The sequence below is a fragment of the Pithys albifrons genome, chromosome 12 (assembly GCF_047495875.1).
Source record: "Pithys albifrons albifrons isolate INPA30051 chromosome 12, PitAlb_v1, whole genome shotgun sequence".
NCBI classification, from domain to species: Eukaryota; Metazoa; Chordata; class Aves; order Passeriformes; family Thamnophilidae; genus Pithys; species Pithys albifrons.
Window position 1 is genome coordinate 17,389,329 of NC_092469.1, and position 25,051 is coordinate 17,414,379.

The 25,051-nt window shown below is 41.8% G+C and overlaps 1 protein-coding gene across 1 annotated transcript in view; it reads left to right on the forward strand.

Moving 5' to 3' along the window:
• CMIP (c-Maf inducing protein) overlaps positions 1–25,051 on the forward strand; it is a 132,318-nt gene that overhangs the window by 57,153 nt on the left and 50,114 nt on the right. The window contains exons 2-3 of the mRNA XM_071567234.1: positions 12,953–13,078; positions 22,994–23,044. Coding sequence (XP_071423335.1) covers positions 12,953–13,078; positions 22,994–23,044 — 177 coding nt within the window. The remainder of the gene's footprint in view (positions 1–12,952; positions 13,079–22,993; positions 23,045–25,051) is intronic.

The window sequence follows — 25,051 nt, forward strand, 5'->3', positions numbered from 1 at the left end:
GCTGTTTATGCTTTTGTGAGGCTGATGAGCAGTTCTCATAACGTGCCCTGTCAGTGGCTCTGTTTATTTGTCGTGGCAGAGTTGCCAGCCTGTGCTACTTAGTTCTCAGCAAGGACAATACAGTTGCCATTCTTCTTTGTCCTGGGATGATTTTTTCCTGGTAGGAAAACAGAATGGACTCAGCATTAGTCAGGGACCGTAGTTTTTAACGCCTGAGAAGAAACATTGTGATTGTCTGGTCTGACGTCTTCAAAACCTCATCCAGCAAGTTTGGCATTGACTGGTAATTTGCAGTTCACTGGCTTTTCATTCTGTTCACGAACGTGTGAGGGAATATGTGACAAGTTTAGGGGTAGAAACTCAGTTCTTTACTCGTGTGATGAAGATTGTTGCAGGCACTGGTTGCTTGTCTCAAAACATGCAGCAGTACCTGGACTCTAAATAAGCACATCAAGAGTTTTCCTGGTGACCTGCTCGAGGTGCTCTTGGTTACTGAAGGACAGAGTTATTTTCCCTTTTCTTCACATGAATAAATCCTAGTGCAGCTACTGAAATAACCAGTTTTGGTGCTTTGTTGTTGAAAGGGCCAGGCCTTGCGTTGCTCCCGAGGGCAGTGGGATGTTGCTGACTCTTGTGTGCATCCCCAGCTGTATATTTAGAGCTGGATGAAACACTTCTAGGCAGATAACAATAAATTTCATCTTGTGCTAGATTACTGCCTGGATGAGACGTGTGGGCCATGTTTTTAAGAAGTGCTGTTAGAATTCAGTGACATCTACAGCACAGGTGTTGTGCTGTGTCGCTGCCTCTGGCAGGCTGGAACAGTGGATTTCCAGCTCTATAACCTCCCAAATTAGTGATATACTGGAAAGAAAACAAAACAAAACAAAAAGAAAATACTAATAAAAATAAAATAATAGAGGGGCTGATGACTAGGTATATCTTCCTTGTAACTGGGCATGTAGAGGCAGTGAGTTTAGATGAGATAAAAAGAAAATGGGAGAGCAGACAAGAATTTCAGAGGTGTGGTTTGTCTGGCACTGGTGTTTGTGGCTGAGCTTGTAATGCTCTGATATGCACTAGATACACTCATAGACAGTTGCACCTTTGAAAATATGATGCTCTTTCTTCATCCTTAATCCCTGCGTCACAGGAATGGCTCCAAATGTACAGTAAAGCCTTTGATCCTGTAGTTTGAGAGTGGTACTGGCAGAAAATTATTAGACTTTGCTGCGGAGGTGTCAGGATGTGGGTCAAACTGAAACTTTGTATCACTGCTTTGGATCTGAGCCTGATTTTTTTGCTTTCCAAAGAGCAAGAGTTGAGGTTAAGGTACTGAACTTAAATCTGAAGCAGAGAACCATATTCCTCAGTTGTTCTTTGAACATTTGATGTGAATTTAGTGATCCAAAATCTTAAAAATGCTGGAGTACTTGGAAATAATCTGCTATGCTGTTTACAGTGTTGAATTTGGTTTTGGTTTCTCTTTTATTCTTTTCCAGTAAAAGCTGGTAACTCATTGCAAGAAAACAAGAACTGAATCTGATTTGGAATTCAAAGATCTATATTTTTAAATTATGTGTTTTTCAGAAACAGAAAGCAAAGAGGTCTTTCTCAACAGGACGCAGGCTAGAGAAAAAGGCAGAGGTTACTTTATTATGCAAGCATCCTATTTCCTTTCCAATAATAATACTTCCCTAAAATGACTTGATAACATCTAGTTGAAGCACTTGGGTCTTTTTCAGAGGTTAACATGGATGCTGTGCCTTATTTTAAGATGCTTTATATTTAACCTGTTTCTTTGTCTCTGGGGAAATAATTGCTAAACAGTCTCTATATTAAGCATTCTTCTGTAAAAGGTATCTGGGAAGATGTAAGTAGGAAAATGAAGCTAATTATTCTTGATGCCCAGCCCTTCATACTAATTCTTCTTTGGTTGTTTTGCTGGTAAACCAGATTTTTCAACATAATAGTGCCATGAGGTTCTGTTCAGGCTGTAGTAACATGTACCAAGGCAGTCCTTGGTTAAGTTAAGGCTGTGAGCTGTGCAGCAGTGGTGTCACCCAGGGATGTGGTGGCATTTGTGGATTTTAATTACACAGAGGAGGGGCAGAAATGCTTATCCGCTTTTTCCATTCCTGCTTTGGGTAAAGCTGATGCAACCAGTAGTGGGCAAAACCTGTGCTGTGTGTTCAGGTGTGGAATTCAAACATATGTCTATTTTGAAAGCTTTTGTGTTCTGCTAAAACCAAAATGCCACAGAGGGGAAGCAACTCATGTTTTCATCAGTATTTGGAGTCCATGGTGTAACACTCAGTGGTAGTTAAGTCTGTGATGGTTTGAATTCTCCTTTACCCTTAAATGTGAATGTACTTTGGTAGTATTGTCTTTCTTTTGGAAAATCTGTGGCCAGCTTCACTTTGGGCAAACAGTTCACTGAAGACCATTCAGATTTCCTTGGTAGAAATTCATTCCTTAGGCCAGTAGTAGTACCTGCTTGTTGAGGTCAAAGCTCTGAATGGGTGCACTTTTCTCACCCTTTCCTCCCTGAATGGAAAACAAAGTTGTGTTTGCAGTAGTTGAGGTTTTATAGAAATGGGCCATTTCCTTTAGAGAGAGTAAATAAATTAATAGAATAATCTCGACAGAGGACAAGAATGTTGCTGCAGAATTATGCACAGGAAAGGAGAGTTGACAGTGTAATTGAGCTTGAAACCAAAACATAATTGCCAAGGGTGGGAGTGAAACTCGCAGCCATTGTACTGACACAACCTGAAGGTCCAGCTTGTCTAAAAGGCTGGAATTATTTTAAAGCAGATTTTTGATATGAAACTGGAAAGGAGTTGAGGACCCAACCTAGTCTAGTATGCAAAGCTGCTTTTTTGGAAGGGTGTTTTTTCACTGACTGTGTAACTCTGAAAGTTTATAAGCCATCTTTGTGTCAGGAGATTGTGTGCTACACAATTTTTCCCAGCAGCATTGTGGACATCTTTATGGTCTGAGAGTAAACAGGCAGAGGAAATCCAGAAAGCTGTCTGATTTTTCCTGCAGCCTGGGAAGCACCTGTATTGCTTTTCACCTCCAGATGTGTATCACTAGCTGCTGGTCCTGTAAGTGGCTGTTTTTTTCCAAAATTGTATCTCCCAGAGACACATCTGGATAGTCTGGTGTGTGTGTTGTGTGAGCCCCTGCCTGGTGTCCTGAAGGAGTAGCAGGGAGGGCATGTGGATCTGTTTCTTTGCCCACGTGTGAGCCCTGTACCAGAGCCTGCAGAGGATACAAGTGTGTCTTGTTGAGGGCTGAATCATCCTGTTGGAACAGAAAATGCTATTGGAGGGCTAAGGTGGTTTAGTTTTCCAAAACACACTGAGAGAGAAAAGCAGTGTGTGATGCATTAGGATCTGATAAACAAGGTTTCTCTGGAAAGCAACTCTTCAGAGCTCTGTGCATGGCCATCCCCGGGGGAACTATTGCAATTCCTTGGAATTCTTCTCCAGCCTTTGGGGAGCCTCCCAGATGAAAGGGTTTCCCGGTTTCACAGTGCCTGATTGTAGGGCTGTTCTGCTGCTCTGTGTCTGGTGAGATGATGATGATAAGGACACCTTTCTTGAAAAATTAAATTGGTAGGCTAATAAATGTTGTAGTGAAACAAAAGGCTTGCTAGTTGGGTTTGCCAGTTTCATACCACTCCATTCTACCTGAGCACAATGTCTTTGTGATTTTAGGTAAATATTTAATTATCCCCCCCCCCAACAAAGAGAAAGTGTCACTTGGCTTTGATTAGTATCCTTTACATTGTATCCTTTTGCACAGTAAGGGAGCTTACAAAGGTATTTTAGGTTCTAGGTGGTGTTCCGTGTCCTCTCCGTTATGCATTTACCAGTCAACTGACACTTTTCTCAAATATTTACTCTGATATTTCGCTGCAGTTGCCTCCTTGTCCCTTCCCTCGCCGTGTCCCTTCGCGGAGGTATCGCACATATTTCAGTCACCTCTGTTTAAACAGCAGCGCTCCCTCCCAGTGCAAACAGTCAGTCAGATGTTAAACAATGGGGAAGACCAACAGTGGAGGAGGTGCCGGGTGGGACCAGGAGAGCACAAGCACAGCTTTGGAAAGAATTCCTGCTCAAGGGAAGGAAAGGACACCTTCCATTAGTGTAATTCCATAGCTCTGAGAGACACAGAATCCAGGGGAAATCAGTGCTGCAGACACGAGAGCTGCACCTCACTTAAAATTACACACAACTGTCTGAATTACTGTAGAAGGTGAGACAGCTGAAACAAAACACTGTCACTTTAAGCACATTTTCCCACCTCCTCCTGCAGCAGAAGTTGATTCCAAGTGGCTCCGATGCATCCTCAGGAGGTCCCTGTTGGGTTTTTTTGTAATAACAGTGAGATTTTAGTGTGACTGTCTTTAGTAAGGATATCCATAACTTTTTTGAAGGCTCTGCTACGTGTTTTTAATTTATGTACAGCAGTGAACTGTGTTAATATTTTTCCTGAGAACTCAAGACTTGCTCATCTTTTCTGCAGAAATAGGAGATTAGAGAATTCCCCACTGGGAATTCAAAAGCATAGTTGGTTTACTGTGCTCCCTGTCCTGTACATCAGAGTGAGATTGGATGTGGTGTCCTGGGAACTGCAGGGTTAAAAGTGCATTAAAAAGAAAAGGAAAGTTTTGTTAGTGGAAACTATTTAACTATTACAGTGTTTAGGGCTTCCATGGCTTGACAGGTGAAAGGTGTGGACATAATACCTCTTTAAATGAAGAACAGAACTTAATATATAGAATATTTATGCTATGTTTAGTTTTGCAACAACTTAGTTTCTTGTAAATAAATTGTAATAAGAAATGAGCTGGTCCACATGCATTGAGGAGGTGGTGAGAACTGTCAGGCCTGCAGAGTCCATGAGGCAAATTCTGTATTTCTTATGGGATTTGGGTAGCTCAGCTTCTTACTAATTGAGTGATTTATACTTGAATGGCCTCTCAGGTTCATACACAGGGAGACAGAGGGGAATGTGTCGCTTCCCTCACAGCTGCCTTCAGCCTTTTTGGTTTGTAAACCCCTCAAGTTTTCCATGGGAGCAGCAGCTCCTTGCCCAACGGATGTGACCCTACTGATAATAAATGTGGTTTTCCCTCTTCAGCTTTTGTTGACCTGATAGAGATAGTGAACAACAGGCCTGTGGGGATCTGTAAACCAGAATTGAAAACCACGGCAAGTGCAAGGCCAGTCTGCAATAGGAACGTGCTACTGCCAGTACCTAAACCAGTCCTGGAAAACACGACTGCACAGAGGTTTGTTCACAGTACATGTTGGCTTGGCCACGTTTCCAGTTATTCAACAGACTGATTATTTTCCAGGTGCCACCTTTGTATTTGAAACCAGCTGAAGACCTTTCATTCCCAGCTGTCAGGGCTGCCCCTGGTTAAAATAGTCATTAAAAGGTGGCATTTCAGTCTGGCACACATTGTGTCTGGCCTGAAATCCTTACACCCAACCCTTTCCCCTCTCTCTGGTTTAGCAGCACTTGATGCATTTCATGGAGTGTGACACAGCTGATTTGTTGGAGATTTGAAAATAGAGCAGCCTTGAACAAGGATGCGGCTTTGTTTTCTGTCACATCATCGTTGCTATGGTGACTTAGCAAAGATCTGTTTAGCAGTCACTGGTTCTGGCAAAAGTTAGTGATTTTCAGTAGTCCTCAAACAGTTGTTTTTACAGAAGTAGGTGTGCGTAGTTTTCTGCATTAAGTCTGATTCTGTTCTTGCTTATTGATACTCTTGTGAGAAGGTGTGTAACTGCTGTATTTTGGCTGGTGGTGCCCCTTCCTTGCTGAGGTAATTTCAGGTGGATAAACAGCATACTCATCAAGGTTGTGGAGTATTTCTTCCACAGAGGGGTGTCCTGAAGTGCAGTGGTAAATGCCAAAGGGTGGAGAACATGAAACCTGCTAAGGAGTGCTCATTCTTCTGAGTTCTTCTGAATCAGACACGCAGTCTTGGAGGAGGAGGAGGATGCTGTTGGAGTCAGGAAGTCTGAGCTCTTTTCCCACATATTTCAGGCTTCTCATGTCACCTGAGGCATATAGTCAAGAGCATGGTGCAGCTACAGCCTGAACTGAGATTTTCTCCTAGGTTGGTACGTGTAGGATAGTAATTCTGCTCTTTGAATTCTTTAACTTCACTGGGAGGGTTTGAAGGCTGCAGTGCACACTTGGGGAGTTGCTGCTCCAACCAGAGGGCCTCCACCTGGCAAGGGAGTCAAGCCAATGTCTGTGAAAGTCTCACCATGTGTGTCAGGTGGTGTCAAACACAGCTCCCTCTCCATACTGGCCTGGGAGCAGCATTCCTGTCCATGGGTGATGGTCTGGCAGATTTGGCCAAGCTGTGGTCAGGCTCCAGCTCTGCAGGGGGCAGGTGCACCTTGCAGCACATCCTCATCCCTGTCAGCAGAGGTCTGAAAGCAGGAAAAAGGGTTTCTTACACACATTCTTCACCCTCAGAGAGAGTGTTTTGGACACCAGCACCGGAACCAGTTGAACATTCAGTGCTACTGGAAGTCTCAGTGGAATTCTCTTTGTTATACTAAGCTGGTCAGAGAGAAAGGGTTGATTTCTAATGGCCTGCTTAGACAGGGTCATCTTGATAATGGGCATATTCAGAAAGTCTTCAAGACATATGTCTTCTTTTACTCCCAGAAATTCAAATAAATAAACCTTCAGAAGTGCTCCTTCACCTGGGTTTGACAGTAAAAGAGAAGAATGTTCTCATTAAAAAAAAACCCCTACATGAATTGCACTAAATAATAAATTTTTCCTGCTTATTTGACTTTCCTGTCATGGTACATATTCCATAATATGACCTTATTTTCCCTTTTTCTTAATGATGAACTTCTGTTCTATGCTTTTAACTTATTTCAGATCTGAATTTATTTGAAGTTCTTCCCTCTGCTGGTGTCTGTTGCCCAGGTTTTTCACATTTTAAGTTCATATGCCTTAATGTTGAGACCAGGTTTTTCTTGTCAGCTCTTTGATGGACAGTTTTGTCCTGTCCCTTTGCTGTAGTTCCACAGAACTGGTACTTCAGTCCCATTGCAGGTTGCAAGGTTTTCTCCTGCACAGTATGTGGTAAGTTGTTTCTCACTGACAGCTCTTACATTTTTATCAGTTTTGTAAAGTTAATTAATGCAAGAGCCTCTGGTCTTGGTTGTCTTAAATATTTAGAGAAAAGAAAGAGATTTATGCACATTTTTGCTGCTGAGCTAGATTTGATTGAACTTCTGTTGAATTTCTGAGTTAGTTTCCCAGCTGATATAAATCAGTGAAGTTCCACTGATGTATTTTGGATGACCAGTTCTGTGGAGGATCTGGCCTTTCTCAATTAAATCCAGTCTTTTACTGAACCTCAGCTACTTTGCACTGACAGTTGCTGCTGTATTTTTGTGCAGAGAAGTATGTGATATATTTCTGCTGTCTTTTATCTAGGAAGAGAGAGGGGTGTGTGTGTGTACATTTATACAGGCACATACATACCTGGATGTTTATACAGTCACTCACACACAAAGAAATGTGGTAGGAAACCCCCTCCCCCTTTTTCTTGTCATCATTACTGCACCAGTACACCCTAGACTTTTGACTGACATGAGTGGGTTCACTGAAGATTTGTGTCCAAATTATTTTCCATGTATGAAAAAGCCCCCAAAGTAATCAACTAAACCCTGCCAAGCATCACTACCAAACTTGGAGACACTCAGGAACAAAGCAACTCCAAGCAGAAATAATTCAGATTCACTCCATGGGGAGAGCCTTCCCCACAGGTTTCTGGTTGAACACCCACTTCACCCTCTGTGCTCCTGCTCCTCCACAGAGCAGGTGAAGGCTTTTCTCATGGTCCAACACATGAAACCACCTACTTATTGGGAGGAGTGGGAAAGGAATGGCAGTGATGGGCAGGCTGAGAGTTTGGGGAGTGTGATGGATTCGATGAGAATGTTGTTCCAAGAAAGCTCAGAAATCCCTTTCTGCAGTTTTGGGGCAGAGTTGGGTGTCCCCCCATGATGAGTCTTATTCTCTTATCATGTTTATCTCTGTGACATTAACATTGACTTTAAACTCTTTCAAGTCATTATGACAAGTGAACATGGCAGTAAATTCTTCCATATCAAGAAAAAGACAAATTGCACTGCATATTATGGCATAGTAGTACTAATTGCTGAACTTGATAAATGTCTTCTGATAGGTTATGTAGTTAATGAACAAAGATGTTAATTGCCCTTATCTGAAATAGCTGCATTTGCAGGGACATTCTCTGGAGCCACTGATGTCTTCTAAGAGAGATTTATTTCAAATCATCCATTGTTTTCAGCAGTTTCAGAGTCCATTACCCTTCAGTGTGCCAACAGAATAGTCTCCACCCACATCCAAGTTTCCAGAGCAATCAACTCTTCCTACATGTTACTCAGCAGGTCTGAATTTTGTTTGGGTATGGAAAACTTGTATGTAATACAGATTCTCAGCATTCTGGGCTACAGCAGGAGCATGGCTCATTCTTAAGAGCAGTCAAGAGAGAAATAAGAACCCAACATTAGAAGAGCAAGGGTCTGGAATAGCCCTGTTTCCCCCCACCATCTGGAGTGTTTAATTGGGAAAATCGTCCTTCATTGTTGTTGTGTTGGTGGGACTTGTCAGTCTAAATATGTTTTAATGCAAATAACCATCTCTATTTGTAGAATACATCTTTTCTAGACACTTTCTTTGGGAAATATGCAGCTGAAGATTTAGTACATTATTATATGAGTAAGTGCATACAAGCCTCATATTAACAATGGACATAATGTTTATTCTTTCCCTTTTAGAATTTCCCATGGAAACAAGTGGGCAGATTTTTGCATTATTGAGTAGTTTGCTGTTGCTGACTTTTCCCAGAAACACGGAGGGAAAACTAGTCTTAGGCAGGAGCCTGCATGTTCTTCCAATTTGGGGAGCACTTGGTTCCCCATGGATTTGATTTGGAGTAGGTTTTGGTGTGTGGCTATTCTGGTGCAAAGTTATTTCAAAGCTGTATGATAAATAAATCTTTATGGAATTGAGAAAAAGCCTGATTTCCCAATGGAGAAGTTGAATGTTTCATTAAGGGGCTAAAGGCTAATGTGAAGAGAAAAATATTTCCTTGTCTTGGGATTTTCGTTTGTTGAAATAAATTGCATTTTCACTTGAGTCTCTTGCAGTTTTTCAGAATATGTTCAACAGCAAACAGCCAGAGGTTCAAAGTGTAAATCTGTAAGCTGACACATGTAGATTCTCTGGCCAGAGTTTCCTAAGTCAGGATTAATTTTGTAGACTGAAGGAGAAGAGTCCATTATCTTGCTTCATTTGATAGATTTCAGACTTTGCCAAGAAATATAAATGTCCTTTCAAAAGTGACATCTATAAAAATAAGAGTTACTATTTTCTTAAATAAAGGAATTTTCAACTGAACTTGATGTATTGCTGCTCAAAGATGCTGTGGCTTTAGACTGTCTCATACCAATAATTAGAATGAAGTAATCAAGTCCTCAGCTCCCCCTTCCCCATGATATGCTGCCCCAAAGTTATGTTAACATACTATTTTCTGTTTCATGTTAGAAATAGGGCTGAAGGAGCTAAAAAGTAATCTGGCAAAAGCTGGATGTGTTCCCTGATCTGCCTGACGCCACAGCCAGACAAATATTTGTACGGGCAGAGACAAAGTGGGTGGATGGAGGTGGGAATGCTGCTTGAGACTAGTATTGATGCCAGATGCTTCGTGGTGACCCACTGAAGATCTGTCTCATTTAGGTATTTTCAAATCTCTGAATCCTCATTTCTGGTCTTGCATGTTGTTCTAATTTGAATTTCCCATGGAGTGACCTGGGGGTGAGGATGCAGCTCCTGGGGGTGGGTGCAAACAAGACCAGCTGCAACATGGGAAGATGCAACACTTGCACTGCTTATTTATCAACCACAATGATTCACTGTGATTGACATTTACATACCTGAATGTCAAAATAACCTGTGTTTTAAGAGGACCCAGTGACTCAGACTGTGGTTTTACCTCAAGGCATTTCCTGATAAATGGCTGAACTGTGCTTGGTCTTGAGAAAACACAAGTGGGGAACACAGCTCTGTCCTCACATCTGTGTGTGTGGAGAGATTAGGGAAAGGACACCTTTGTGTGGGGCTGACCTTCATCTCTCGAGTGCCATGGACTCTGTGAGGAGCACCACAGCCTTGAGAGCTCTGGGAAGCCTCAGGTCTGATGGCAGCTCTGTTTCAGTGCTGCTTCAGAGCATGCCTGCACAGCCCTGATGTGGGAGCATGGCCTGCAGTGTCTGACAGCATCTAGAAGCACAATTTCAAGGAGCTCTATACAGTGATAGATCACTTTGCTTTAGACTCTTTCGGTTGCAAAACAGAGGTGAAGCTGCCTATAACTGATATTTTCAGGACTGAAAATATTTCACTTCTTAGAATATGGTGTTTTTAATGGAGCAGAAAAAATGTATATGATGTTGCTTAAAGGGGTTAAAGTCTATTTGGGGTATTCACTTTTTGAGTAGCAAACAAATGTAGTGAAGCTTTGTGTGTAGTATGGCTAGACAGAATGTATGGAAATGGGATCATATAATGCTGTATAAACCACCTCACTGGCATAACTCTGTCATTTGGAGAGATTAACCATCTGTGTGATTCCATGTTATGGTTTAGATCCTTTGCAAGCTGCAGAATTCTGTGTTCCTCCATTCCCCTTATGGAAAAGGGCTGTCCTGTGAGAAGAGATATGTTACTGGGATGAAATCACTTGTGTATGGCTACAGAGCTGTGGTTGGACTGGATCAGTTGTCTTTAATGCTGTTTAAATGGATGGTTTAAGGTATAGAAGAGGCTTCTCTTGGGAACAAATTCTGTGAGAATTCTTCAAATCCTCTTTGAAGTTAATGGAGGGTATTAAGGGCAGTGAGCACCTTCTTAAAAGAGAAATTTAAATTGCTTTGATTCATTTCATTTTACATTTGCATCAACTGGTCCTGGATTTCTCCCTTCTCCAGTCTTTCCTAGCATGTTTTTGATAACTTTCCCCCCTGAGCACACTAGATTTTATGTTGGCTCTTTTGATATTTTTCCCTGAGTGTTGTAATGCTGATTACCGAAGGATCTCAGGCCTTTGGCTTCCTGTGAGAACGAGATAATTACTCTCCAGTAGGCAACACATGACGTACAGTATCAGCATTAAGCCACTGGGATTCCAGTCACCAGTGTAGAACAATATTGTGGGTAAATGAATAAGCAGAAGTTTATCATACTTCCTGCATAACAAGGTTCTTGTTAAAGAGACAGTGAAAATTGTTTTCACCGAGGGCTGGTACAAACCGAGCGCCGTCGCAACAGCCACTCCTGGAAAAGATACTGAGGTTGAGTTCTGTGCCTTGCTGGGTTATTCCTGCTCAAAAGGCAGCTGAGTTCTTGTAGCAGCAAAGGTGGATGGCAAGGCTGTCACTGCATTTTTGGTGGATGACGTGTATGGGCTTATGAACATGTATGAAGTGTATAACTTCAAAGAAGGGCTTCCAGTTGCACCACCCACTCAACTTATGGGGGAATGTTGTACCAATTAGAAGCAGAGACATTCCAAATGCAATGTGCTTATTTTGCACTTGCCCCCAGGAATCTTGTGTTGTGATTTTAGGAGTTGGCCCTGTTTGACCCTGAAATAGATGTGGTTTCTCCCTTGCCTTCTTTATTTCAAGACTGTCAGTAAAAAATATCTTATGCATTGGGCATAGTGGGAGTAAGTTTGAGAAGTTGAAGTTATATGTAAACCAGTAATAGTGAGAAAATAATATAAAAATAAATGTAATGAGCTCTGTTCCCTTGCAAGACATGGTCAAGCCAATGGTTTATCCATGAAGTGGGGTTGATTTTTTTGTATGAAAATAGTTTCTCTGCCACAGCAGTACTGATCAGTTTGCTTTCACTCTAGCAAAGCAAAGTAAATGATGTCTTCGGGGATCTCTCTTAAATACTCAATTACTTTAAATATTACTTACCTAAACTACAGTGTATGTACACATACTTGATAGATGCATAGCTGTGGATCTTTGTGTTTATTTATGTTTAGGACATAAATTGACATGTGCTTGCGTAGATACGTTTGTATTTGAGCTTATCTCAGAGGTAATTGTACCTCTAATGCCTAAGAATTACAGGGATACTAATAAGGAGTTTCACGTTTAAGTTTGTTTTCTTGCAAGTATCAGTTTATGTTGTACATATCATTGCAAACCTCAGTTACTTATTTATGTGTTAATTGTGGCTTCCATTTTAAACTGGGCATCAGCCCTCTGTTTAGGAGGTCTGTACTTACATATATGCCGAGATGAGTAGGTTGGTTGCTCTGCTTTTGCTCGAGACTAAAACCTGAGGGCTGGATCTTTGGAGCCCCAAGAACCACTGTCAAATGTGTGAGTCTAGATCTTGTTGATCTGCTTGATCAGACTGGGGAGAACAAGTTTATGTGGAGTAAAAAGACTTTGCTATGGTGCAGTTCTGTTCTGTCTGTGTGACTGAGATGCTTCTTCATACACTGAAAGCACGTGCATGGCCAGACCTCTTCATAGTCCAATTCAACTTGCAATAAGGTTCCATTGATTTCTGGGTCTGGGAAAAATGCAGCTTGACATTTCTGTATTTCAGGCATCTTGGCCTGGCCTGGTTTTATTTTTATATGAGTGGTCTTAACACTTGAATGAGTTGGATGAAGGTGGCTCTGTCAAATCACCTACAGAGGAATTTTGCTTTCCAGGTAGATTTTGCAGGTATTTTCAACACCAAGAGTAATTTTGATAGTGATGTTCTTACTTTGAAATTGTGAAACTTCTGATGACTAAGTAAACATTTTTTCTCCTTCTCCTTTGTTTTCTTGCAGCCAACTGGGTACATGGAAAACTCCATTTCCTACAGTGCTATTGAAGACGTTCAACTGCTCTCCTGGGAGAATGCCCCTAAGTACTGTTTACAGCTCACAATCCCGGGGGGTACTGTCTTACTGCAGGTACAGTAAACACACCAGTACAACTTTCTTTCTCTTACTATCAGTCTCCTTTAACTTTGGTTTCCTGTGCATGAAATCTTAATTAGATGGACTCAGAAAAGGCAGAGAACTCAGTGCTGTCAAATTATCTAACCACCAGAGAATTTGCTCAGCATGATAGCTCTGAAGTTTTTCGTGTTGTTCAGCAGTGAGAATGGAAATTTTGGGCCACGGTGATTAAATCTTCTGGCTGATTTTATGCAGCAAAATAGTGCTTTGTGGAAAGGCACATTGATGAGGGCCTGGAACAATTGTATTTTTACATATAGTCCTGTTCCTGCATGGAAGAAGTTACAAATTGCATCCTTGAATTCATATAGGAAACCCAAAACTTGCACTGGAAGAGACAGATACCTATTTTTAAAAGATATTCAGTCTCCTCAGAAAGATACAGTATATTTGTATGGATGTCTTTTATATGCTGCTTCTCTAAGTGTTGTTTTCAAACAGAAGACACTCTGTTTACATTATTCCAGATTTCTTCATCCACTCACAAGGTTTTATAGGCCTCTTTAGGTCATTGCAAGTTTTAATGACAGAAAAGCACTCCACAGCACTGAGCTTTGGAAATGCTTTAGAGTAAGTAGGAAAAGCAACTGAAACCCCAGCAACATGGCCCCCGTGGAACTTTGAAAGGTCATAACTTTAAAGGACTGAATTGGCTTCAACTTAACTCTTACATGGTTTTCTCTCATGTGTCTCAACATTGTTTCGAAGGTAGTTGGTTATCTGTTACCCTCTGGGGTTTTACTTTTTCAGTTGATTGTACAGCCATGTCTGTTGTGTGTCTGTATTTCATGCAGGTAGGACTGTGGACAGACTGGGTGAGAAATTTATGCAGAAAATTTGAAAAGAAAAGATCTATTTAAACTCTAGATAACTCATAAAAAATTATTATTTTTTAAAAATACGAACAACTTCAGATGAGTGAAGCCTCACAATAAATCCTGTGCATTCAGATTTGTGCACACACACACTTTAACTGTGCCACTTTTACACAAAATGTAGCCCAGTGGATAAAAAGTTGGGAATGTATGGAGTGATACACTAATAACTGTGATGACCATGTCTACTGGACCATTTGTCCAAGAGGATCATGGCACACACTGCAGTGATCCATGGTGCACAGGCCAGCATTTCATTGTTCGTTCATGGTGGATTGTTTGCTGAAGCCCCTGGAGGGCCAGCAAAGAGTAGGTGATACCACCTGTATCCAGGGAGGGTTTTGTTGGAGTTCTTTGGAAATGGCTCTGCCTGCAGGTCCAGAGAAGAACAACCCAAGTGGCACCATGCCATCACCTAGGTTGGGTGCCAAGCTGGTCTGGTTTTCATACTATAGATTTCTATAGAGATGTGAACAGCAAAATGGGCTCTGAGTTGGCAAGCCAGTGTGACTAACACCAGGTTGTGCTTGTGTTGGGTCCAGCTCAACCCAGCTCTGCTTTCCCTGAGTTTCAGGCAGGCTGATGTGCCTGGCTGTGCACGGAGCTGCTCAGCACAGAACACAGTCCTGCACTTCAGCCTTTCACGTGGTGCCTGGGCTTGGCATTTGCAATAGTTTTGGAATGTCATAAAAATATCACGAGGTTTTGATGAGTTTTGACATGGCAAGTTTGCTTGTACTCTGAAATGGTTAGAGGTGTGTGTGGAAACATTCATGGCCACATCCTTTGTAGAGCGTATTTCTGGAGCTCCCTTTCCTGTGGTGTAACCCTGGAGTTTATAGCCCTGTCAGAGAGGGCTGCAGCCATTCCCTCTTTCTAATCTGAAGATGGTGCAGTTAAGTAAGTTTGGGATGACCTGAGAACATCAGACTTTGTGGACTCTCTTGGTGCATAGGTGGGATTTGTGTGTCTTTTCTCATGTCCTTAAAGCACAGGCAAGTGTCCCATTGCACATGGAGCATGTGGAAGTGACTCCGCTCAGTGTCTGGGGAATTTCTGTGGCTCAGAATGACTTCCTGATTTTAGGTGTTACTGTAGGGAGTCTGAATTTCAGATAGGCTGCTGCAGGTGTTTCAAACCTCTACTGTGCATAACACCAAGGAGGGCAGGAAGACAAACCATGGTTTCCCAACAGCTAGATTAGTGTCCTATTTATTGATGAAATCTTCCTTGCCTATTCTGTTAATTGAATTAATTAGACAGAAAATAATTTGTGAAGTTGGATGATTTTGGTTCTTTTTCTTTTGATTCTGTTTTTTCGAAAATTTCCTTAGTGGTGTGAGCATTTATGTCTGTATCTGTTCCAATAGATGGACTGGCTACACCTGCCTTTCTAAATTCTGTTTTTCTGAGTCTTTATTCTGTGGTTTGTGGCAGCTGCCTTTGTGGGCCTGCTTAATGGGAAGCAAAATGAAGCTTGAACCCACAGCTCCCTGCTGAGTTGAAAAGAAATTAGTAGGGTGGGCAGACTGTCATCTGGAGCAGCCTGCCAGTTGTTTGTGTAGAAAAACAAACCCAAAAAACAGCCAACAAACACCAAAATAATTGTGTTTGTGAAAAAGTGACATCTTAGCATGGATGCTTTGGTGTTTTCTTCCATAAGCTTGGGGTCTTTATGTAACTCAAAGGAGCTGATAAAGAAGTGGAGGGAGCTGGTCTTCTCTTTATTGCTGACTGGCTGAGCAGACAGGATCAGATTACATTACAACTATGGGAATTTCAACAGAACTGAAAATACAAACTTTAAAAATGTTTTTAGTATGACTTGGTCCTTGGTACTGTCTCGATTCATCAGATGTGGTCAGATTGGAGGGGCTATAAAATTAGATTTCCCTTATACAGTTGTAATGTGTATTCACCAATCCAAAACAGTCCTCAAAGTTATGTTTAGTCTGCTCAAGAAATCAAGATACGGACACTGGATCTAGGAAGTGACAGTTCAGCACAAATTCTGTATTATGTGTGGCAAAGAGTAGAGGTATCCAAAAGACACATTCACTGGGGAGCTGGGAAACAGAGGTGCTGAGAAAGTAGCTCTTGCCCAGTTCAGTTATTTGCAGATTTCCGAGACTTCAATGCTTCTACAGGAAATTATGACTTCAGTCTTTTATAAAATCATTCTGCCCTGCTAATCTGAGCAGCATCATGCTCTGATGTCATGTCCAGCTCTAGTATCAGGAAGTGTATGATAGTGGAACAAGTCAAACAAGTCCAAAACATGTTACCACTACTGTTAATCTGAAGTGCACTTTTGGTAACATTTGAAATTTTTTTCTGCGAAAGACTTAATGTAAATGAGGTTTATGCATATATGTAAATGTTGAAATGAACTGTTTTTACTACCCTGAATTTATTTAATATTTCTGATTAATATGAATTTTATATTTTGATCTGTCTTTTTGCACATGCTGCATTGTAAATGCTTTTCTACCATGAAATATTATTGACATGATTTGACATAAAATGAAGCATTTTAGTACTTCTGAACCACAGGCTTTCCCAATTTTTCATTTTGAGAAAAATTTAAGATTCCAACTTCTGCTTCACTGAAGGCAGCGTGGGTTTATGAAAGGCTGGTCCTGCTTGACTAACCTGATCTCCTTCTGTGACCAGGTCACCTGCTTAGTGGCTGAGAGAAAGGTTGTGGAAGTTTATATTGGCTGTTAGGAAAAATTTCTTCACCAAAAGTGTTGTCAAGGCACAGACTTTTCTTCCCAGGGAAGGGATTGAGTCACCATCCCTGGAGGTATTAAAAGACGCTTGGATGTGACACTTGGGGTCATGGTTTAGTGGTGGGCTTGGCAGTGCTGGACTAGTGGTTGGACTTGGTCTTAAAGGTCTTTTCAAACCTAAACAATTCTGTGATTCTGTGAGAAATGCCACGAGAGAGTCCTAGTCCATGTTCAAGTTCTCATCCCCTCTCTGCTGTCACCAAGGTCTATTTCTGGCTGATTACTGCACGGTAATGAGTCAGAGAGGGAAGAGTGCCATTACCTTTCCTTACATCATCCTGATGCCCTCTCAGAGCAATACTGACCCATCCCAACCTATTTTAACACATGACATCTGACAAGCAGCACCGGAGGTGATGCAGCTCCTCAGGGGAAACCGGATCGTGATAACAGGATGTGTCCACCTGGGTTTCAGAGGGAGACTTGGTTCTCAGGCAGCAAAAGCTTCATCCGGGCTGGGTTCACACTGAAAAGTCATCTCCATGTGTGATGTGCGTCCCACTCGGTGTTCGTGGTACGAGCACAGCTGTCTGAGCCGGAATGTTTCACCACCCAGCACTTGGGGATTCTCATGGTCCCCGTGGGAGTCATGGACAGTCAGGTTTCTGAGGATCATGAACTGTCAGGTTCTACACATGCTGGGGGCCTGTGTTTTCTTTCCTCCTGCCAAATGATGTGGTCCCTGATCCTTTTTGTGAGCAGAAATCAGCGCTCTCAGATTTTCTTTCTTTCTTACAGCTGGGATAGCAGGTGTGAAAGAAGGTGTTGCTGAAGCTGCTCATAGGCCATAAGCTCTTCAGACCAGGAAACAGGAGCTAAATTTAGCTTTTGATGAAGTGTGAGCTCTTTAGTATCAGTAATAGCTGGGCCTCCTTGAGCTGGGCTAGATTTCTGCTCTGCTGCTTTCCCTTTGTAAAGCACAGGGTGTGATTATGGTACTGTGTGGATGATAATGACGAGGATGCCGCCATTGATAGTAAAATAACTGGAATAACCTTTTGAAAGAGATTATAACCTTACAGTATAATTTCATGAGCTGCTTAGCACCAAATGTAGGAAGAATCCCAGGAAAAAGGCTTTGGTATTTCAGTCATGACAGTACTGTCTGCTTTCCCGTGGTGTCCTTTCAGCCTTAAAGCCACCACTTGCATCCCTATCACTAGTGTTGTTTTATTCATTTCTTGGCAATCGAGGGTAGTCAGAAGGAAAAACAAACAGAAAAGGAAGCCTTGACAAGCACAACAGTCACACGTTCAGCTCGGTGCTTGAACACGCTCTTTGTGCCAGGGAGTCCCCACGGTAAGTGTTTCCACTGGGCTTTTAGTAACGTTTTATTTTAGTCTCCTTGGAGAACCTGCCTTTTGTTTTAAGTGTGAGTCCAGCCAACACTGCCAGTGCAGAGAGGTCATGCAAGGACCAGAACCTAGCAGAGACCAGGGGGATATTTTAAGGAGGAAAACAGCGTTTCTGACAATTACCAGCAATTCTGTCTGTGCCCTGGGTTAAGCCAGGAGAGTGGCAGGTTTCTCTGGCAGGCCTGCCCAAGTCCTGGAGGTGCCACGCTGGGATTTGCATTAGCAGTGTGAAGGTTTTGTACAGCCTGCCCCAGACAGTGTGTGTGTGCCATGGGGTTTGGCTTCCTGCAGCCCTGGGCCATTCTGCTCCACTGAGAGGGAATCCTGCAGGATTTTATGAGTCCCAGTAATGAATATCAGCTGGAAAAAAGTGTAAAAAAACCCCATCCTGCTGACCAGAATGCAAGTAAGGAAGGGAGAGAATCACAGAATAAACTCATGAAGAGTCAAAACCAGAATCTGGATCATCAAATCCCACTTACTGGCAGATCTGTTCAGATGGCAAAATCCCCTAGAAGGGTATATGTGAAGGATGTTCTTACAGGGAGAAACCTGGAAATATTTTGCTTCATGGACAAGCCTGTTCTTGTATTCTTCTGAATAACACACATTCCAGTAACAAGGGGTGCTGTGGGGATAACTTACCGTTAAGGGAATGGGAAGGGTCTTCCCCATCATTTCTGGAATGGGTGGTTTCTTGCAGAGTTTCAGGTGTTCTGTTTCTCAGCAGCACACAGGTTCCTATTTTGTCTCCTCCTTGCCTGGGTGGAAGTGCTGGCAATAAATAAGTGTTCGGTTTCCTATTTTTGTCAGCAAAAAGAAAATCTGCTTTTAAAATGTTCATTGCTTTTTAATAAAAATGTGTGTTCCTACCCATCAGCTAAGAAATGAAGTAGTTTGGGTACGGAGAAAATGCTTCCCTTTTTGAGCAGAAGTGTAAATTTACTCATGCTGACCAAAGCTTTGCATATGCAGACATTTAATCTCTTGCCCAGTTTTCCTCCTGTGAGCATTTTAAAGCTGATGAGACTTATCCTGTGAGTAAAGTTTGTACTGCAGCTGATCCCAGGTGGCTTTTCCTCTCCAACTGACCATATACACCCCAAAAATGAGACTATGAAATCCTTCAGAGAACAGTTCCAGAATCAGTTAATCTTAAAAAAATTACTGTCAATGCTGGGTATTCTTAAAGTAGATATTCTTCTTCCTCATTGGAATGATAAATAAGCTACAACTAGTTTGAATCTTGTTAAGCCTTCTGAGAGTTTTGCTCACGCATTTTCCTGTTTTCTGAAGTATTTTCCTGTTGTGTTGTGGTTGTGCAAAACCAACATGAGGTCTTGATTGTGCAAGAAGCTCAGCTGAACTGTGTGCCACCCACAACCCTGCTAAAGCCACTGCATTTGAGAACAAATTCTTAGGAAACTTGGGGCCTAAATATATTGAACATGCATAGGGCCTTAACTATTATTTTACATAGTTAAAAACTCTCCATTGTACTTCAGTCCTGTCTCATTTACTATTTGTGGCAACAGCAGGCCATAACATTTCCAGGGTGAATGTTTTCTAAGTTGGAAAGGTGTAAGGTGAGTGATGTAGAACTGGACCCACTGTGTGGGTTAGGCTGAGTAAGGAAAACTTTCCCTATGTGGTCAAAATACCTAAGGAAAGCCTGGTTTAAAGTATTTTGTGTCTCATTTTCTACTTTCAATTGTACCCTAGAGCTGTATAATTATAGTAGGCTATGTCTGCAGCTGGAGTGAATAAACCTAGGTGTCAGTTCCCAGGAAAGCCATGAATTCAGTGCAGAAGGGCTGGGCTCCATGAATGCACAGCAGAGGGACCTGTAAATGCAGCCCCATCAATAAATTGTAGTTCCCTCCATTGCTTTGCACTTTGGTGCTCATTGGTCCAAACTTCAGAAATGTTATTTATGCACAATAACTTGAATGCTCGAGTAAGGCAGTGCATGCAGAGTTGGCCTTTAGCTGGAGAGCTGAGCACCCTAAGAGCTTGGTGGCTCTTTTGTCATCCTGGCATGCTATTAGCTCAGTGTTCTTATGGTAAGAAAGAAATATTCCCTGTAGTCTCTTCTCCATGTAAGCCTGAAAATGAGGAGGGACGTCCAAGGGATACTGTGCAAGAGCGAGCTCTTTGTTGTCCCTTGCAGAAGATCCAGCATTTCCTGCCTGTGGCTGTGGGTTTGCAGCTGGGCTGGAAGGAGGAAGGGTGCACTGAGAGATTAGTCCCTGCTGCCTGGGAGATGTGGGGAGTGCTGGTGCCAGGCAGCTTCAGCCAGATAACAGTGGTTGGGTTAAAGCATTCAGTCCCTCTGTGTCCAACACAGTGGAAAGAGCACTGGTGAAATGGCCATTGACAGTCCAAGTTCCTCTTAGCAGTGAGTCCTGCTCATTAATAGAAGTGTGGGGATTCCCTAAAGGTTTGTTTTTCCATTTTCTGGTTTCTTCCTCTTCTTTATCTTCATTTTCCTTGGTCTTGAATGACAGCCTGAGCACTGAGTGTTTCTAGTTTGAGTGGTTCAGACTCCTAACTTAGATGGAGAAGCAAGTTTGCTTGATTGCTTCTCTACAATAACTAATCCTACATGCAAGCAGGGCTTAGTCCCACACTTGGAACCCAGTCACTTTGTTAATTTTACTTTTAAAATGCTGTTCACACATAGCTGCCATCAAGTTATACAAGTCTCTGCTTTGCCAGTTTTGCTTTTGTGTCGTGCTGCATTCTTCTTTTCTGTTCTCCTGCAGTATCTGCAATCCACTTGTGTCTCCTGCTCTGCATGGGGTGTTGTCCTCAGTAAGAGCTGAGGCTCCAGTCGGTGCACGACCCACCTACACAATATTTTCTAATTATTTGCAGTGGCCTTACAGTCTGGAGTTACTGACATCCTTGAAGTAGGAGAATAATTAACCCTTCTCATCAGTCCCCATTTAGGCTTCAGCATTTGCTCTTACTTTCAACTTCAGTGTGAGACCAGGGACTGAATCAGGTTGGCATTTTGCCTCCTTGAGTGAAGTACTTCATCCCCCTGGAATATTTTGGGGTTTATAAATGTAAATAACAGTATCTTAGTTTGCATAGCTCCTAGAAACTCAATGTGCCTCACTTTTTTAAGGAAGTAATGGATGTGTACCTTGCAATACTGTTGGTGCTATTGCTTAGTATACAGCAAGCCTACAAAAACTTTCAGTTTTACCTATTCCTTAAAGGGCTTTGATGCAGCAATTGAAAAGGAGGGTTTTTTTGTTCTCTATGAACCAGTTTTCTCCTTTAAAAAAACCCCAAAAACAGAAAAAAGGGTCAATTTGAAATTAAATCTTTTGAAGAAGTCAGTAAAGCATTTTGTCTTAATTAAGAAATATCTAAACATATTTATTTGGTGCTTTTTTAATTATGCTAAAAACATTCTTCCACCTTTTAGTGGCAAATTTGACCAATTGAAATATCCTGAAGATCTGCACTCTAAATGCTTTTACAATTTTTCATTGCATGAAAGGAAAAGAAAAAAATAAAAAGAAATTATGGTTTTTGTTTTCCATTTGTAGCAATTTCATCTTCTGATATATCAGCATTCTTCTTGAAATGGAAAGTTTTTGATAAACTCTGTGGTCAGCCAGGATTATTTATAAGATATTTATTCCTGCTTTATTGTCTTGACATCTACTGCAGGAGCAACTGATTCTCATTAATATATAAATAAATAATATGCAGTACATATGTACAAGGATATTACTCTATTTAATTCAGAGTAATCAGTCCACATTTATGTCACCAAACCATCAGTATGTGACCTTGAGATTAAACATGGTTTTGGTAACCATGTAGCTTTTTTATTTGTAGTATTTCTGCCATTATCAGTGAACTGAACCAGTGTCAGGAGATGAAATACATTTTGTGGTGTGGATTTTGAATATTTACCTGTAAAGGTGTTGGGGAGTGAAATTTGTTAAATGCTGCTTTAATTTGCAAGAAGTTTGTGGGTTTTAGCTGGTAAAGAAGCTCACTTTTTTTAAAAAAATAGGCTGTCCTGTAATTTTCAATGTCTATGTAAAACATTTTGAATGGTGAGTAAAAATTGCCCACTGGCAGCGTTGAAATGGAATTGGAAAAGCCAAAGGGCATCTCTACCCACTCAAATATTTCACTCATGTCACCTTGTTAAGGCATGCACGTTTACGTCACTGTAGATACTTTTATATTTTTTGATACAGAGCCTTTTGACCTTTGGGAGTGTTGAACTGTTCCTTCATTGGCTACGACCTGGCTTCACACTGGGAATTTCTGGCAGCTGTGCTTAATATGGACAGAAATGGGTGATGGCTGGGAGTGATTATTGCAACATTTATGCCGTTGCTGCAAACAGGCTGTGCAAGTATCTGCACGTCTGTGTGTGCTGTGCTTTCCACTGCTTTTATATCACTGAAAAAGCTAAGACATTACTTGAATTGTTTTGGGGCCAGCTGAGGAAAAGGACAAGAAGAGACACTGGAGGAGTATGGAAAAAACCCACCCCTCCTAGGAAAATGTCAACCCATCTTCTTATTCTGCTCCCGATGATTAATGGCAGAGGCAAATGCCCTACAGACAATAAAGATCTGACACAAACCTGATTGACATCAGGGAGGATTTTTCACAGTCTTTGGGTTGGACATCATTTCATAGGAGGTTAATACTTGGTAAGGTTTTGGTTCAGTACTTTACATTTGCAGCAAGGTCTTTGGGTTGCTGCTTTCTGTGAAAATAAAGTGATGATAATGTAAAGTGGATGAGTGACCTGAAGCACTGGTAGAAACTAATGATTCTGTCTGTGACTTTTCTTTATTGCAGGCTGCAAACAGTTACCTGAGGGATCAGTGGTTCCATTCGTTGCAGTGGAAGGTAAGTTCTGCACTTCATTGTCATCCTTCTCTGCCTTTAAGAGTACTTTTTAGAGTTCCCTGTCCTTTCATTTTAAGAGCCCTGAATGTATAAGGTCCTTTGTTACAGAAACCCGGAATCAGAACATGTATACTGTTTCAACTTACTTGTGTCATGAATTAAGTGGAAATTTTGTTACACAGCCCAGCTTTATCAACATGTGACTGGCTTCAAAAAGTAGATAGCCAGTAAATTCACTTTTAAACAGAGTAGGGATTGGATGGTTTTAGCTTTGTACTATGAAATGTGGTATGTTACGGAGTGAGTTCACCCAATCATATTCTCTGGACTCTTGGGATATTTTGAGGGATTTTGTTTGTTTTTTTCTTTTCTTGAGAAACTAGGGGAGAAAGAGTGTTTTTTAGAGTTACTTATTGTATGTAGCATCAATCTGCTATTCATCAGTCTATGTTTATGCTTTAGGATAATTTGGAATTAAAGGCAGTTTCCATTTCAAAGACCTCCAGCCCTTTCTCATTTCCAGTGGGAACAATGGACTGATTGCCCTGAGCAGGGAAAGTAGATCATGGTGATGACATTGTCTCTCAAAAGCAGCACATTCCTCATCAAACCCCTTAGCTGCTGATCTTTGGATGCAATCTGTATGGCTCTTTGATGCAGCTGGAAATAAGCTTTGGCCAGATGCCGAATATGGTTGCCCTCCCTTGTCTTGTGGTGGGAAACACAAGCAGCAGCTTTTCAGCTCAGGACTTGTCTCCAGCAGGGTTTCAGTGAAGTCAGCCAAGTTGGCTGTGCAGCTTATCAAGATTTCAGCCTGCTGTCAGCAACCACATGTGCAAATACACAGAAGCCTCTCCCACCAAACTGGTTTTGTTGTAGGTGTGTTTGATAGTTGCAGAACAGTTGTGTGGCAGAACTAGTGTTGGTGTGCTCTGTGTAGCCGTCAGCGTCTGGCAGAATCCTGTTCTGAGCGGACCCAGGTCCTTATCAGCAAAATGTCAGGTGTTGAGATCTCCCTTTCCAGACCACTGGCATATTCTCCAGCCTATTACCCTGATTGCCTAAATGAGTGTGGGACATGGTGCTGATAGCAGCAGGCTGGGCTGTGCTGTAGCTCTTTATTTTGGCCTCTTGGCAGCATCATTAACACAATGCCCAGCCAGCCTTGCTTTCCCTGCAGCTCCTGAGGATAACAAAGCGCTGGAAGCAGAGACAGTATCTCCATGTGACCCATTATTTTCCCTCCTGCTTTGGCAGGCGAGGATGATCAGAGAAAGCATAGACAGAAATTTTGATGGAATTTCTTTTTCTCCCTCACCCCCACCAGTGTGCTGGTGGCTTATGCCCACTTTGTTGCTGCAGTGAGGGGGAAATTGGGTTTGGGGGTGCAACTCTAAAAAAATCCCCAGATAAGATGTGGCAAAGATGCACCCTGGCCACTGCTGTTCACTCCATGAATTAAATTATTAAAAAAGAAGGAAAATAAAAAAAGCCTACACAGAATGACCCAGCTCACTGACATGCCTTTCGGTCATGGAGAGGGAGCTTGGCTCTGTGGGAGTTGTTTTTAAAGGAGTATTTCTTAAACTTTCCAATGCTTCTGACCAAGCCTCTCATTTTGGGAAACTCTGAGTAATTTAACTTGGTGCAGAGTAGAATTTATTTTTGCTTCCTTGCTTCTCTCCCCACCCCCATTGAGTTTGTTTGTGAAAAACAAGTGAAATATTATCATGATCTGAAAGACCTTCCCTTTACCAAGAATAGCAAGTAGCTTTTTCCCATAAGAACAGTGACAGGGTTTAGTCACTGCACAGGTACTTGACACTAAGAAATTGCTAAAATGGAGATAGTTTAGGTGGGATTTGTTGCTTAATAGTTCAGAGAGAGAGCACCTGGTAACTTTCTGTTCTTTGGCAGGTTTAAGTGAGACCTTAACAGGACAAGGAGGCAAGACAAGCTGTCTGGAAGGAGAGTGGAGTGCAGTTATGTGTCTACCTTAGTGAAGGT